The sequence below is a fragment of the Nothobranchius furzeri genome, chromosome 7 (genome assembly GCF_043380555.1).
Source record: "Nothobranchius furzeri strain GRZ-AD chromosome 7, NfurGRZ-RIMD1, whole genome shotgun sequence".
NCBI lineage: Eukaryota > Metazoa > Chordata > Actinopteri > Cyprinodontiformes > Nothobranchiidae > Nothobranchius > Nothobranchius furzeri.
In genome coordinates this window covers 24,287,659-24,303,483 of record NC_091747.1, presented here as the reverse complement: position 1 = coordinate 24,303,483, position 15,825 = coordinate 24,287,659, and the positions used below count along the sequence as shown (strand labels likewise).

Sequence of the window (15,825 nt, the reverse complement as noted above, 5' to 3'; positions counted from 1 at the left end):
ACTACAAACAAGAGTGGTTTTACAGTTTTGCAATCTGGATTAGGAAAACTAAGAATAAGATGTTCGAACGAACTGTAGCTATTAATTGGTAAGGGACTGATTAGTAAGTCCGAATGAACAATGGTTGCTACTCCTCCTCCTCGCCCTGAACTTCGAGCAATATGATGATTTAAATAATTTGAAGGAGTCGACTCATTTAAGCTAACATAGTCCTCTTGCTGCAGCCAGGATTCTGTGAGAGAGAGAGCAAAGAGATCTGATTATCACAAATCAAGTCATTAACTAACAAAGTCTTAGAAAAAATGGATCTAATGTTCAACAACCCACATTTAATTATTCTAGTTTTCTGCTCAGTTGAATTTGTTCTAATATTTATGAGATTTCCATGATTTGCTTTATTAAGCCTGATATTTAATCTGTGTGATTTTGGCCGTGGGCAGGACACTGTCTCTATGGGGTAGTGGGTGGGTAACAGTACAGAAGCTGCAGAGGGGTGGGTTAAACTACGACTCTGCTTCCTGGTCTGGACCCTGGGTAGTCATGGAGGACTAATAAAACTGGCCATGTTCCTAGAAAGAAGAGCTGCTCCATCCAAAGAGGGATGGATGCCGTCTCTTCTCATCAGACCAGGTTTTCCCCAAAAAGTTTTCCAATTATCAATGTAACCCACGTTGTTTTCAGGACACCAGCTAGACAGCCAGCGGTTGAAGGACAGCATGCGGCTAAACGTGTCGTCACTGGTCCGATCGGGCAGGGGGCCAGAGAAAATTACGGAGTCCGACATTGTTTTGGCAAACTTACACACTGAAGCAACATTAATGTTAGTGACCTCCGATTGGCGTAACCGGGTGTCGTTACCACCAGCGTGAATAACAATCTTACTGTATTTACGCTTATCCTTAGCCAGCAGTTTCAGATAAGATTTAATGTCGCCCGCTCTGGCCCCAGGTAAACATTTAACTATGGTTGCTGGAGCCTCTAATGCCACGTTTCTGATTATGGAGCTGCCAATGATCAGAGTCGGCTTGTCAGTGGGTGTGTCACTGAGCGGGGAAAATCTATTGTTAGCATGAGTTTGATTTACCCAGCGGTTGGTCCAAGACTCCCTAACGAATCTCCAGGATTAAAAAGGAGGAAATAAATCCATAAAAAGAGCGTCTGTTTCAACGGTCCTTCACTGGTGGTAGCACACACTGATTGCACCTACAAAACACCAATGCTCCCTTTTTATTGGTCATTCCACGAGGTCAAAGTTCAACTTCCTCTACAGTTGCTTTTCAAAATAAAAGCATATACATATACACATTCTTATTTACATATTTACAAAGATACAATACATAACAGAGCATATTATTCTGATACTTAACAGAAACGTGGACGGGTTGGTGGTGGCCCACGGGCTGGGTTCTATGCTTCCTGCGTACCGTCACCCAGCCGGCCTGAGGTCCCGGCTGCTCGGGTTCTGCTGGAGGATCGCTACAGGGTTGTTCTGTGCTAGTTAGCCCCGCGCTAGCTAAGTAGCTACGGCTGTTTACGGGTTTTTCAACAGCACGGAGCCAGGACTCCAATTCCGACACCCTCGCCTCCAAAGCTACAAAAATGCTACATTTATTACACGTACCATTATCACTAAAGGAGGCAGAGGATTAACTAAACATCTCACACAGAGAGCAAGAGTTAGGAGACGGAGAAGCAGAGACAGAAGTAGCCATAGCCGTTCTGAGGCTAAGCTAACTGGACGAGCAAATTGTTCAACACCAAATAAACTGCGTGCGAACTCAAATGGTTCCCTAAAAGCTAGGTGGAACAACAGAAAATGTGTGTTTTTGCGTGCTTATGTGCTACAATAACTCAGAGATATCCTAGTACAGAGAAATTAAATCAGTTTTAGCAAGCCCTAAACACCAAACAGCTACACGTAGTGCAACACTGAAAACAGGAAACAGGAAACGCCTTACCCCCAGGTGCAGCCAATCAGCTTCCAGCAGTGATCAGTGATCATGTATGCACAGTAAAGGCATTCTTTATTCTGGCCAAATAAAAGTGAGTGATCAGTAAAAGGATGAAGCTTGAGGCCTGATCCATTAAACTGTCAGTCTTTTTAGTTTCACTGTAGAAACTCTGAAATTAGTGCCAATGATCCCTCTATGATTTATTCATCTGAATTATTCCAGAGGTACAGTCGTTGGTGCTTGTTAAGATCATCTCAGAGTTTCAGCTCTGATTTAAATGACAGAAGGTGATCATAGTTTAACCTGCGATCAGTCATTTTTGTTTCTGCATGTGTGATTCAGAAGAGTCGGCGATAGCTCCAGAGCAGCTCAGGACGCCGCTGTAGGATTTATGGTGGTCGGGCGAGTTTAGGAGCCACTTCTAAAACAAAAAACACGTTTCTGCAGCGAAAATGTTTTTACTTTGGTGACAACACGATGGCTGAATTCAGGTGTTTTTGCAGGCAGAGAACTCGGCGCTGTCGGTGGAAAACGACAACCAGAGGAAACAGTATGAGCGCTGCCTGGATGAGGTGGGTTTTAAAACGTTCATCAGGACTTTATCGACCCTGAACTCTTAGTGGAAGTTTGGTAAACTTTAATTTATTTTGTTAAAACCATGAAAATAGTGAAAAACAGAATTAAAAAGCAAATAGTAAACAACCTGTATTTGTTCTACAACCCCCCAAGGTGCTTCACAAGACAATCAGTCATTCACCCATTCACACACACACATTCACTCCCATTCACACACACATTCACACACCCATTTACACACCCATTCACACACACATTCATACACACATCCACACACATTCTCACACCCATTGATACCCATTCACACACACACATTCACAACAAAAGCAGGAAAGAAGGTGGTTCTGAAGGTAGAAAGGGTCCAACCTGGTACTGGGGAAGTGGACCTAATAAAGTGGCCGTTCAGTGTATTTTTTTATTTTATAATTTCGACCTCTTATGGTGAATTATATAAATGGAAGCCGTGTTCCCTCGCCCAGACGTGGCTCACCGGGGCCCCCCTCTGGAGCCAGGCCTGGAGGTGGGGTACATTGGCGAGGGCCTGGTGGCCGGGCTTTCACCCATGGAGCCCGGCTGGGCACAGCCCGAAGAGGAAACGTGGGTCCCCCTTCCCATGGGCTCACCACTCGTGGGAGGGGCCAAAGGGGTTGGGTGCAGTGTGTGACGGGTGGTAGTCGAGGGTGGGGACCTTGGCGGTCTGATCCTCGGCTACAGAAGCTGGCTCTTGGCACATGGAATGTCACCTCTTTGGTGAGGAAGGAGCCTGAGTTGGTGTGTGAGATTGAGAGGTTCCGACTAGATATAGTCGGATTCACCTCAACGCATGGCTCTGGCTCTGGAACCAGTTTCCTTAAGAGGGGTTGGACTTTCTACCACTCTGGAGTTGCTCCCACTGAGAGGTGCCGAGCAGCCCTCCGCCTACGTGTGGGGGGACGGGTTCTGACTGTGGTCTGTGCTTATGCATCAAGCTACAGTTCAGACTACCCACCCTTTTTGGAGACCTTGGAGGGGGTGCTGGAAAGCGCTCCTTTCTGTGACTCCCTCGTTCTGCTGGTGGACTTTAACGCTCACATGGGCAATGACAGTGAGACCTGGAGAGGTGTGGTTGGGAGGAACGGCCACCCGATCTGAATTCGAGTGGTGTTTTGTTATTGGACTTCTGTGCCAGTCATGGATTGTCCATAATGAACACCATGTTCAGACAAAAAGGTGTTCATATGTGGTCTTGGCACCAGGATACCTTAGGCCGCAGCTCGATGATCGACTTTGTTGTTGTTTCGTCTGACCTGCGGCCGCATGTCTTGGCCACTTGGGTGGAGAGAGGGGCAGAGCTGTCAACTGACCACTACCTGGTGGTGAGTTGGCTCAGATGGTGGGGGAGGATGCCAGTCAGACCAGGCAGGCCCAAACGTATCGCGAGGGTCTGCTGGGAATGTCTGGCAGAGTCTCCTGTCAGAAGGAGCTTCAATTCCCACCTCCGACAGCATTTCCAAAATGTTCCAGGGGAGGCGGGAGACATTGAGTCTGAATGGACCCCGTTCCGTGCCTCCATTGTTGAGGCAGCTGACCGGAGCTGTGGTCGCAGGATCGTTGGTGTCTGTCGTTGTCACGGTCTGCCTCTATCAGCAGGTGAGGTAACCTGGCAGTCAGCTGTTTGTGTTGCAGGTGGGCGTGGCATGAGCTCCAGCTGATCCTGATTCTGCTAATCAGAGGGCTAGGGCATTTAAGGAGCGGTGTGACACAACTCCAGCGCTGGTTGAGACTCTCACCAGGGTAGCTTCTAGCCCAGTACATTACCTGATCTTCCAACGAACTTGCTTCTCGCATCCTCTAACCATGCCTGGAGTTGTTTTCCTCGTCCCGTCGCTCAGATCCTCTGGCCTCCACCCTCCATCGCTCTGCCTGCCTGCCTGCCAACCTACACCCTGGACTCACACAACCTTTTCCTGTCCACCTCCTCTACTACCATTGGACCTGCTGCCTCTCCTCCACTGAACTTCACCAGTCCACCACCGCTAAGAACTGGTTTAAGACGTAAGAACAATTCAAACACCAAACTTATTCTCTTGGTTCTCTGGTTCCGCCTCGTATTCACGATTGTTTATTCTTTCGTTTTAGATTTCTGGTCCATTCCTGTTCCTGCTTTTCTGGAGCAGCTCCCTTAGTTTTTCCTTTGCTTCATTTAATAAAATAGTTTACTCTTTTACTTACCTGGTTTTCACGTGTGGTTCTTCATGTCCTGGGTTAAGCACCTTGCCCACAACATGACAGAATCAACCGGCCAAATGAATACATCCTCTGAAGAACCGCTTCCTGTCGCCATAGCCAATACCTTGTCCCAGCATGAAAGTTCCATCCGGTCAGTACTCGACCAATTATCCGCCGCTAATCAATGTCTTTTCCAGCTCAACACCGCCTTACACCAAATGAATGAAAGACTCACTTCTATGCTGCCTCCGCCCGTTACTTCCATAGCTTCATCTCCACTGCCACTTCCGGTTCAGCAGCATGGGGTTAGTTTCCGGGTCGCCGAGTCGCCACAGCCTGATACATTCTCTGGCGAGCCAGGTAAATGCCGCTGTTTCCTACTACTCTGCCAGTTAGACTTTGAAAGGTCACCAGACACCTTCATAATTGATTCGGTTAAAATCTCGTACATAGTCGGTTTACTCCGGGGTAGGGCTCTGCAATGGGCCGAGGCTAAGAGCCGGCAGGCTAGCTTCCTGCGAGGTCTGCTCTCGGCTTTTCTAGCTGATTTCAAACAACTTTTTGGAAGGAGTCTTCCGCAGAAATCGCAAAACAGATTTGGAATCTCCAGCAGGGTAAACAGTCAGTCCTCAATTTCGCTGTAGAATTCCGCACTTTGGCTTCCATTTTCAACTTTAGACGAGACTTATCTAAAAGCCGCTTTCTCTCAGGCTTTGACCGATAAGATAAAAGATCAGCTCGCGTTTTGCCAGGAACCCGAGAACCTCGAGTCCCTTATCAACCTCGCCTCTAACATTGAGAAACGCCTTAAGGAAAGACAAGACTTCGACGTTCAGGCCACCTTCAACCACTGCTTCACAGCAACATCCCCATCAAACACCTCAACAGCACCTCCTTCCTTCGGGGTTAGATGAACCCATGCTAATCGGACGAGCGCAGTTAACTTCCGAGGAGAAAATGAGATGCTGTTCCCTGGGCCTTTGCCTCTATTGTGGTCAGCCTGACCACTTAATCCATAACTGTCCTGTTCGGCCAAAAACCACAGCCCACCAGTAGGACTGGGATTACTGGTGGGTGGGATTCGTAGTGCTCAAAATTCCCAGTGCAGCTTAACTTGTACTGTTTCGTTCCACCTGCAAACATTCCCTACCAAGGCACTCGTGGACTCTGGGTGTGAAAGGAATATTCTGGACCAAGAGGTGGTACAACAACTGAACATTCCCTATAGGTTAAAAAAAATTGTAAGTCGCTTTGGGTAAAAGCGTCTGCTAAGCACATAAACAACACATAAACAACATAAACAACAACAACATTCCTACTACTCCTCTCCTTACACCCATTCTCGCCGCCTCGCTCGATGGCTACGCCCTAACCACCATAACCCATCGCACCGTGCCCATAAGCCTGTTGATCTCCAGTAATCATCTTGAGACTCTAAGCTTTTATGTGTTTCCGTCTCCACAGTCTCCAGTGGTGCTAGGACATGAATGGTTGGTTTCACATAACCCTCAGATTGACTGGAAAACCGGGTCAGTGTCAGTTTGGAGCCGTTTTGTTTGGCTCACTGTCTCCTCTCAGCTCCTCTCCACATCCAGATCACCAAGAACCCGGCTCAGGAACCACCTGGAGTTCCCTCTGAGTACTACAACCTGCTACAAGTCTTCAGCAAGGACCGGGAATCCTCCCTGCCTCCTCATCGCCCCATGACTGCGGAATTGACCTCGTCCCCGATGCCATTCTACCAACAAGTAAACTGTACAATCTTTGAAAACCAGAGCAAGAGTGTATATCTAAATACATTTCAGAGTCCCTAGCCTCAGGAACCATAAGGCCGTCCACGTCCCCCCTGGGGGCTAGGTTCTTCTTCGTGTCCAAGAAGGACGGGTCGCTCCGTCCATGCATCGACTACAGAGTCCTCAACCAGATCACCATAAAAACAAATATCCTTTGCCCTTGCTGTTCTCTACTTTTGAACCGGTAAATGATGCAACTATTTTCACCAAACTAGGCCTACGAAACGCCTACCACCTGGTAAGGATCCGTGAAGGGGACGAGTGGAAAACAACCTTCAGGACACCACTTGGCCACTTCCAATATCTAGTCATGCCTTTTGGACTCACCAACGCCCCTGCAGTTTTTCAGTCTCTGGTCAACTCCGTACTAGGTGACTATATCAACAAATTCATTACAGTTTACCTGGACAATATACTTATCTTTTCTAGAACCCTTCCAGAACACCGACAACACGTCTGAGCGGTCCTCCAACACCTCCTCGAGAACTGATTGTACGTTAAGGCAGAAAAGTGAGTTCCACGCCTCCTCCGTCAAGTTTTTAGGGTTTGTTCTGGAGAGTGGTCGGCTGAGGACGGACCCTGACAAAGTAGATGCCATTCAGACATGGCCAACCCCCTCAACACGTAAGCAACTAAAACGATTTCTAGGCTTCGCTAACTTTTACAGCCGTTTTATTAGAAACTACAGCCAGATCGCCACACCTCTCACACAGCTAACCTCCATCAAGAATCAGAATCAGAAGAATTTTATTGCCAGCGCTCCTTTCAGAGCGTAGGAACTTGACCCTTTTCATGGTCCCAGGAAGCAGACCAGGCTTTTCACTCTCTTAAGAACTGTTTCACCCAAGCACCCATACTCACTCGCCCCGACACTTCAATCCAATTCACCCTGGAAGTCGACGCCTCTGACACTGGGATAGGAGCTGTCCTCTCTCAAGTCTCCCCAATGGATCACTGCCTCCATCCCTGTGCCTTCTTCTTTCGTCGTCTCACTCCTTCTGAACAAAACTATGACGTGGGTGACCGAGAGTTATTGGCTATAAAACTAGCATTGGAGGAGGGGCGCCACTGGTTAGAAGGAGCAGAACACCCCATAATCATATGGACCGACCATAAGAACCTGGCTTACCTCAAGGAGGCTAAGATGCTGAACCCCTGTCAATCTCGCTGGTCGTTATTCTTTTCCCGTTTCAACTTTGTCATTTCTTTCAGGCCCGGCTCCAAGAACATTAAACCTGATGCTCTCTCTCGCCAATACGCCTCGGATAGAGGTGGAACCCACCACCATCCTGCCTGCCTCCTGCATAGTCGGCTCCATCTCCTGGGACATAACGAACAAGGTCCTGGAGGCTCAACAACATGAACCAGATCCAGGTACCGGTCCACCACACAAAATTTATGTTCCTTCCAGCACTTGAGGGGCTCTTATGCATTGGGCAGATATGGCGAGGTTTTCCATTCATCCTGGTCTTGGCAGAACCATAACTCTCATCAGAAGGACCTTTTGGTGGCCATCCATGTATAGGGACGTAAAGGAGTACATCAGCGCCTGCCAGGTATGTGCCAGGTACAAGAGCAGTAACCAGTCTCCCCAGGGTCTCCTCCAGCCTCTGCCGGTCCCTCCTCGTCCGTGGTCACACATCGCCCTGGATTTTGTAACTGGTCTCCCCACATCCAGAGGGTTCACTGTCATACTCACCATTGATCGACCGTTTTTCTAAAGCCTGCCATCTGGTCCCACTGAAGTCACTCCCTTCATCTGCTGAAACCGCTGAACTGCTCGTGAAACATGTTTACCGCCTTTATGGTCTGCCAACTGAAATCCTGTCAGACCGAGGTCCCCAGTTCATATTCCGGGTCTGGACTGAGTTTGCTAACTACTTGAGGGCTCAGGTCTCCCTCACCTCTGGTTTTCACCCATAGACTAACGGCCAGGTGGAGCGTATGAACCAGGAGCTGGAGGCCATGGAACCACCCTGTGCCTCGAACCCTGCTGGGTGGAGTTGACAATTGTCATGGGTGGAGTATGCCCATAACTCCCACACCTCTGCCTCCACAGGTCAGTCTCCATTTGAGGTCTCCCTTGGATATCAACCCCCTCTGTTTCCCTACAACTCGGTTGCCTCCACCACAGCTCCCCAGTTTCTCAGCCGGGCTCGACACACATGGAACCAGACCCGGGCTGCCCTTCAACGCACAGCTGATCGCAATCGCAGGCTTGCGGATCGTCACAGACGTCCGGTGTCTGTTTACACTCCTGGGCAGATGGTTTGGCTCTCCTCTCGGGATATCAAGGTCCGGGGCGCCAACAGGAAGTTTTCTCCCTGCTACCTCGGCCTGTTCCCTGTAGCCTAGGTTCTCGGTCCCGTCTCCATCCACCTGTCCTTGCCTCCATCTATGAAGGCACATCCAGTGTTTCACGTCTCCCTGCTCAAGCCTATAGTTTCCAGTCCTCTGTGCCCACTGCCGATTCTCCTCCGCCGGTCCGCCTCGCTGATGGTGGGCTCGGCTACAAGGTTAACCGCGTCCTGGACGTCCGGCCGCGCGGACGTGGTCGCCAGTTTCTGGTGGACTGGGAGGGGTATGGTCTTGAGCACCGGCAGTGGATCCCTGGGTCCTGGATCGAAGATCCCTCTCTCTTCCTGAACTTCGAGGCCTCCTGTCCTGCCTCTCCCTCCACCTCCTCCTCCTCGGCTGGGCCACCGGGTGGCGTCCCTTGAGGGAGGTGTACTGTCACGGTCTGCCTCTATCAGCAGGTGAGGCAGTCAGGTGTTTGTGTTGCAGATGGGCGTGGCATGAGCTCCAGCTGATCCTGATTCCACTAATCAAAGAGCCAGGGGATTTAAGGAGCGGTGTGACACAACTCCAGCGCCGGTTGAAAGTCTCACCAGGGTAGCTTCTAGCCCAGTACATTACCTGGTCTTCCAACGAACTTGTTCAATGAGATCCTGCATGATCTTGTTTCTAGTATCGCGCCTCACCACGCCACACCAAACTTATCATTCTCTTGGTTCTCTGGTTCCGCCTCGTATTCACGATTGTTTATTTTTTCGTTTTAGATTTCTGGTCAGTTCCTGTTCCTGCTTTTCTGGAGCAGCACCCTTAGTTTTTCCTTAGCTTAATTTAATAAAATATTTTACTCTTTTACTTACCTGGTTTTCACGTGTGGTTCTTCACATCCTGATTTAAGCACCTTGCCCACAACATGATAGTCGTGGTGGCAACCCCCGAATCCGCTGGTGGACACCTGCAGTTAGGGATGCTACCAAGCTGAAGAAAGAGTCGACCACCCGAGCTGAACGCAGCTCGGGTGGTTGCCAAGGCAAAAACCTGGGCATGGGAGGAGTTTGGTGAGACCATGGAGCAAGAATTCCGTACAGCTTCAAGGAGATTCTGGTCCACCATCCGGCGCCTCCGAGGGGGGGGGGGGGGGGGGGGTGCAGTGCGCTACCAACGCTATCTATAGTGGGGACGGTGTGCCGCTGACCCCTACTTAGGACGTTGTGGATCGGTGGGCAGAATACTTCGAAGACCTCCTCAATCCCACCGACACGTCTTCCAGTGAGGAAGCAGAGTCTGGGGACTTTGGGTTAGCCTCTCAAATCTCTGGTGCGGAGGTCACTGAGCTGGTTAAAAAGCTCCTCTGTGGCAAGGCTCCAGGGGTGGATGAGATCCGCCCGGAGAGTTCCTTAAGGCTCTGGATGTTGTGGGGCTGTGTTGGCTGACGCGGCTCTGCAATATCGCGTGGACATCGGGGGCAGTCCCACTGGACTGGCAGACTGGGGTGTTGGTCCCCTTATTTAAAAAGGGGGACCGCAGGGTGTGTTCTAACTACAGGGGGATCACACTCCTGAGCCTTCCTGGTAAGGTCTATTCAGGGGTTCTGGAGAGGAGGGTCCATCAGATTGTTGAACCTCAGATACAGGAAGTATCTCGGGGTCTTGTTCACGAGTGAGGGAAAACTGGAGCGTGAGATCGATAGGCGGATTGGTGCTGCATCTGCAGTGATGCGGGCGTTGTACCGGTCTGTCATGGTGAAGAGAGAGCTGAGCCAGAAGGCGAAGCTCTCGATTTACCGGTCGATCTACGCTCCTACCCTCACCTATGGTCATGAGCTTTGGGTAGTGACCGAAAAAACGAGATTGCGGATACAAGCGGCCAAAATGAGTTTTCTCCGCAGAGTGGCTGGGCTCTCCCTTAGAGATAGGGTGAGAAGCTCTGTCATTCGGGAGGGGCTCGGAGTAGACCCGTTGCTCCTCCACATCGAGAGGAGCCAGTTGAGGTGGCTCGGACATCTGGTCAGGATGCCTCCTGGACGCCTCCCTGGTGAGGTTTTCTGGGCACGTTCAACCAGGAGAAGACCTAAAGGTAGACCCAGGACACGGTGGAGGGACTATGTCTCCCACCTGGCCAGGGAACGCCTTGGGATTCCCACAGAGGAGCTTGCCCAAGTGGCTGGGGAGAGGGAAATCTGGGCATCTCGCCTTAGGCTATTGCCCCCGCGACCCAACTCTGGATAAGCGGATGAAAATGGATGGATGGATATAATTTTGTCATCATACAGGAGCAGAGATGGGCCAGGCCACCTGGAAGTGGTCTTCCTCCCCCCATCCCTTTGAAGCGTCTCCATCTCAGAGAAACCGAAGCTCTTTTTTTTCATGGCAGCCTTCACTAATTACCTGGGAGAGAGCATGAATGAAACTGGTTGAGTTTCTGCTGTGAGAATAATTCCTGCTCCTCTGCTGCTTCCCTGTCCTGTCCTGCCTGTAAATCCTTCTGCCGAGGCTTTCTACATTAGGGTCTGAAGAGCTGAGGCGAGGTGTTTTCATGCGAAGATAAAAGATAGTCATTTACCATATTTTCCGGACTATAAGCTGCTACTTTTTTCCCACGCTTTGAACCATGCGGCTTATAATGAGGTGCAGCTTTACTGAAGATGTTCCTTCACCTGCCAGGGGGCGCTTTAGCAGAACGTGAAACAGGTGGAAGTCAAAAGTGGAAATCGAAGTAAGTGCTCATTTTAATTTAGCACATGCAAGCAGCCACGACGAAGAATTGTTTTCAAATCCATACCCCCTCATCATGGTAACTACACGTATGAGTTCATATGATGCCGCATTTAAGTTGAAGGCCATCGATCTGGCAGTAAAGGAGGGAAACAGTGCTGCCGCACATAAGCTAGCGGGAAGAACTCATTCAAGCCAGCTTCACCCGGGGATGATGACAGCAACACGGACAGCGACACTGACATCGCCACAGAAAAGGTATGTGACGAAGCTCTTCTGAGGCTGTTCAACTCCGACACTGAAGAAGAGGACTTTAATGGCTTTAGTGTGCAGGAGGAAGATGAGTGCGAATGACTTCTTCTGGTAGGCAAGTGTGTTTTATTTACTAACCAGGCATGTTTTGTGTGCAGTTTTTATTTTCTAATCATCCAGGGCTTATTAATGCTGTGTCAGCACTGTTCTTTTCTTCTAAAAATGCAAATGACCGGTAATAACGTGTCCGTGCTGTTTTTACTTTATAACCATCCAGAAATATGAATACTATCAGTGCTCACCCATGTTTAAAATTTGTTTTGTTGAATTAAAACAACAATGAAAAACCTCCGTGTAGCGTCTTTCTGTCTAATTATCTTATGTTATGGTCGTACATGCGCTGTGCGCCGGAGACCCGCATGTGGCTGCTGCACCGCGGCTTGTATTTGAGTGTGGCGTGTGTGTGTAGAAAACCTTTTTTTTTTTTTTTTTTTTTTTTGGTGCGGCTTATATTGAGATGCGCTCCATAGTCCGGAAATTATGGTAGTGGCATAAAGATGGAGAAACTTGGTTATTATGGTTCAGCGATGAGCTGAAGAGAAGAGAAGATGTTTCAGATGTGACGGTTTTTGTTCTCATGATTACATCATGAAAATACATGAGAACAATGGAACGATTTCCTCAAAATATGCATTTGTTCCATTTTCAAACTGCATAATGAGAATAAATGCATGTCAAAGCTGGAGGCTCCAGCACCATTTTAAACTGTAATGTTTCTTCCAGGTGGCTAACCAGGTGGTCCAGGCTCTCCTCACACAAAAGGTTTGTTTCTAGAGAACAAGAGACCTCTGATGAACCAAACGACCTCCTCTTCCAGCCTGAATGTGGTTGGGTTTTTATTTTCCAGGATCTGAAAGAGGAGTGTGTGAAGCTGCGGACTCGCGTGTTTGACTTGGAGCAGCAGAACCGAATCCTGAGTGTCCTGTTTCAGCAGCGCGTCAAAACGTCCACAGCCTCCGTCTCTCAGGTGCGTGTACGTTGACACTGATGCACGCTGACTACCCGCTTCAAGGGTGTTTAAATTTTACATGAGCTCCACTTTCACACGTCTGAAACATCCACTCACTGATTCGAGCTGCAGGTTTAGTTCTCTAAAAATGTTTTTCTATTTCAGTTCTCACCTATTAAATTACAGAATCTGCACAACTGAACAAGTTTTAGGTCTTCAAATAAGTGTTTTCATGCCAGAAGTGAACTAATAAAGAGCCGGAGCAGCATCCTGCTGACAGACCTGACCATGTTCCTCTAACTGGAAAGTTCTGAACCGTAAATGGGATAATTGGATAAAATCTCTTCCTGCCTGGTGGAGCTTGAACCATCAGGGATTCTTCTTTTGGTAAAGCTGTTTTACCACAAAGTGGGGATGGCAACATTATTATTCATATCTCAGGATTAAATTATTAGTCCTTTATTGTTATCTTACATTTTAATCCTTATTTCCTATTAAGAAATTGTTTTATTATTGTGCACCATGTCGTGTTGGATTGCTTCTGTAGGTGTAGCTGTACGTGCTCATTAGTGCACGTGAGCTCGTGCTGAAATGTTGTGCAGAAAAAAGTAGAATTCCTTCAACCAGATGATCAGTAGTTTTGTTAGAAGGCAATGGACGAGTCGCGTTGCTGTTAGCCAATCAGAGGTGATACGTTTGCATATCATGAATTTTAGTGAATGAGACTCTAAATTCTGCTGTTTTCTGCCTCTGGCAAACATCTACTCACTCAAACAGAAGTGCAAGTGCCAGTTTTTTCCACACTAGGAAGCCCATAAGTCACACCCATCTACTTAAGGATCACGGGTCCCTGGAAAAATAAAATAAATGCAAGTCAACAGGGCTATTTTCTAATCCGTCTGTTATGTGCCATGGATTATACATGATGTCTGTGAATTTTAAAGACACAGTCTAACGTCTGATTTTAGTCATAGTAATTAAATGATAAATGACCCGCACTTGTACAGCTCTTTTCAGAGTCAGAAGACTCTTAAGCACTTTACATTACAGTGTATCATTCATCCATTCACACGCAGGTGGGGATGAACTACGATGTAGCTACAGCTGCCCTGGGGCGCACTGACAAACTGATAAATCTCAAAGTACATGACAGGCGTGGTTGAAACACATCATTATTTATCACATAAATTGAAATAAAACATATGTGTGTAAAACATGTGTGTGATTCAGGGCATACGGCAAAGCGGATTAGAAAATAGTTTTTTTTATTCCCGTTCAGGGACCCACGAGCCAAGGGAAGAGGAGGACACTTAAGGCAGATTTATTCTTCACCGTCTGCTTCGGAGACGCACAACGCCATTATGCGTCGGCGCAAGGACTCTCCGACGGGCTCACAGAGGGTGATGGAGAAATGCCCAAAATTTTAAACTTCCGTCAAAAGTGACAGAGACCACAAGCTTGTGATTGGGCAGGACGCCGCTTCCTGAAAATTCGTCACCAGCAATGCCCTTCCCCCGTTAGATATTTAGCGGCAGACCCAGAACAAATTGAAGAACTAATTGCGTGTGCGTCTGTCTGTGTTTGATTTATGCTTCTCCATCTGCGTCAGTGCGGAGACACGCAACGCCATTATCCGTCCTTGCGTAGGGCTCCGGCAGGCACGTAAGTACGTACGGAGTCGAGCCGACTTTTTTAAACATCCGTCGAACGAAACGGATTACGCAAGCTTGTGATTGGTCAGGACGCTGCTGTTATTTACAGCGCCGCCATTGCAAAGAGAGCCAAGAATAACTAGCGGCAGACACGGAGAAGCTTGAAGAATACCTCGCGAAAAAACTCTAAAAATATGAACGTTTAATTCTCCCGTGACTGGAGGAGTGAAAAGATGCGCAGCAAGTGTTTTATTTGTGGACGGAAATGACAGGAAACGTGGGTTTAGAGGTGGGGAGCGCATGAAGAGGTGGAGGAGAATGAGAGACAAATATGTCCATGTTAAAAAGTCTCTTATATACAAAAAACACAATATAAACACACAATCTTGGACCGATACATGACAGGATACCACAGAACAGCGCTACGCCCTCTGTTTTCCTGCCGGGCAATTGCTTTGCAACACACTCCAGGAGATGGAGAAATATGAGAGCAAAACGCGTCCGTCCGTCCGTGCGTGTCTGTCCCTTGCGGAGCTGACGGAGAAGCATAAACCATGAGTCTCTTCGGGTGTGTCCGTCCGTGTGCGTCTGTCCATGTGCGTCTGTCCGTGTGCGTCTCTCCATGTGCGTCCGTCCGTGCGCGTCCGTCCGTGTGCGTCTGTCCGTGTGCATCTCTCCGTGTGCGTCTGTTCGTGTGCGTCTGTCCGTGTGCGTCTGTCCGTGTGCGTCTGTTCGTGTGCGTCTGTCCGTGTGCGTCTGTCCGTGTGCGTCTCCCCGTGTGCGTCTGTCCGTGTGCGTCTCTACGTGTGCGTCTCTACGTGTGCGTCTATCCGTGTGCGTCTGCCTGTGCGCGTCCCTCCGTGCACGTCTGTCCGTGTGCGTCTGTCCATGTGCGTCTGACTGTGTGCGTCTGTCCGTGCGCATCCGTCCGTGTGCGTCTCCCCGTCTGCGTCTCTCCGTGTGCGTCTCTCCGTTGCCGAGCTCACGGAGAAGTATAAATGAGGCTTTAAGCTGGATTTATACTTCTCCGTCGGCTCCAAAAGGGAGAGACGCACGGACGGAGACATTTTGCTCTCATACTTCTCCGTCTCCTGGGGAGTGTTGCAAAGCAATTCCCCGTCAGGACAACAGAAGGCGTAGCGCTGTTCTGTGGTATCCTGTCATGTATCGGTCCAAGATAGTGTGTTTACGTTGTTTTTTTTTTGTATATAAGATACTTTTTAACACGGACAAATTTGTCTCTCATTCTCCTCCACCTCTTCATGCGCTCGCCACCTCTAAACCCACGTTTCCTGTCATTTCCGTCCACAAATAAAACGCTCCTTTTCACTTCTCCAGTCATGGGGAATTAAACATTCATATTTTTAAGTTTTTTCG

General features: G+C 48.7%; 1 protein-coding gene across 4 annotated transcripts in view; it reads left to right on the top strand.

Moving 5' to 3' along the window:
• The window catches only part of LOC107396311 (nck-associated protein 5), a 150,794-nt gene that overhangs the window by 39,851 nt on the left and 95,118 nt on the right, over nt 1-15,825 (top strand). For 3 of the 4 annotated variants that reach the window (XM_070552926.1, XM_070552924.1, XM_070552927.1), the window contains exons 5-7: nt 2,456-2,524; nt 12,571-12,609; nt 12,695-12,814. In XM_070552926.1, the coding sequence (XP_070409027.1) occupies nt 2,456-2,524; nt 12,571-12,609; nt 12,695-12,814 (228 nt within the window). Of the gene's footprint in view, nt 1-2,455; nt 2,525-7,752; nt 7,904-12,570; nt 12,610-12,694; nt 12,815-15,825 lie in introns of those variants that run through there. The other variant, XM_070552925.1, reaches the window with a different exon arrangement.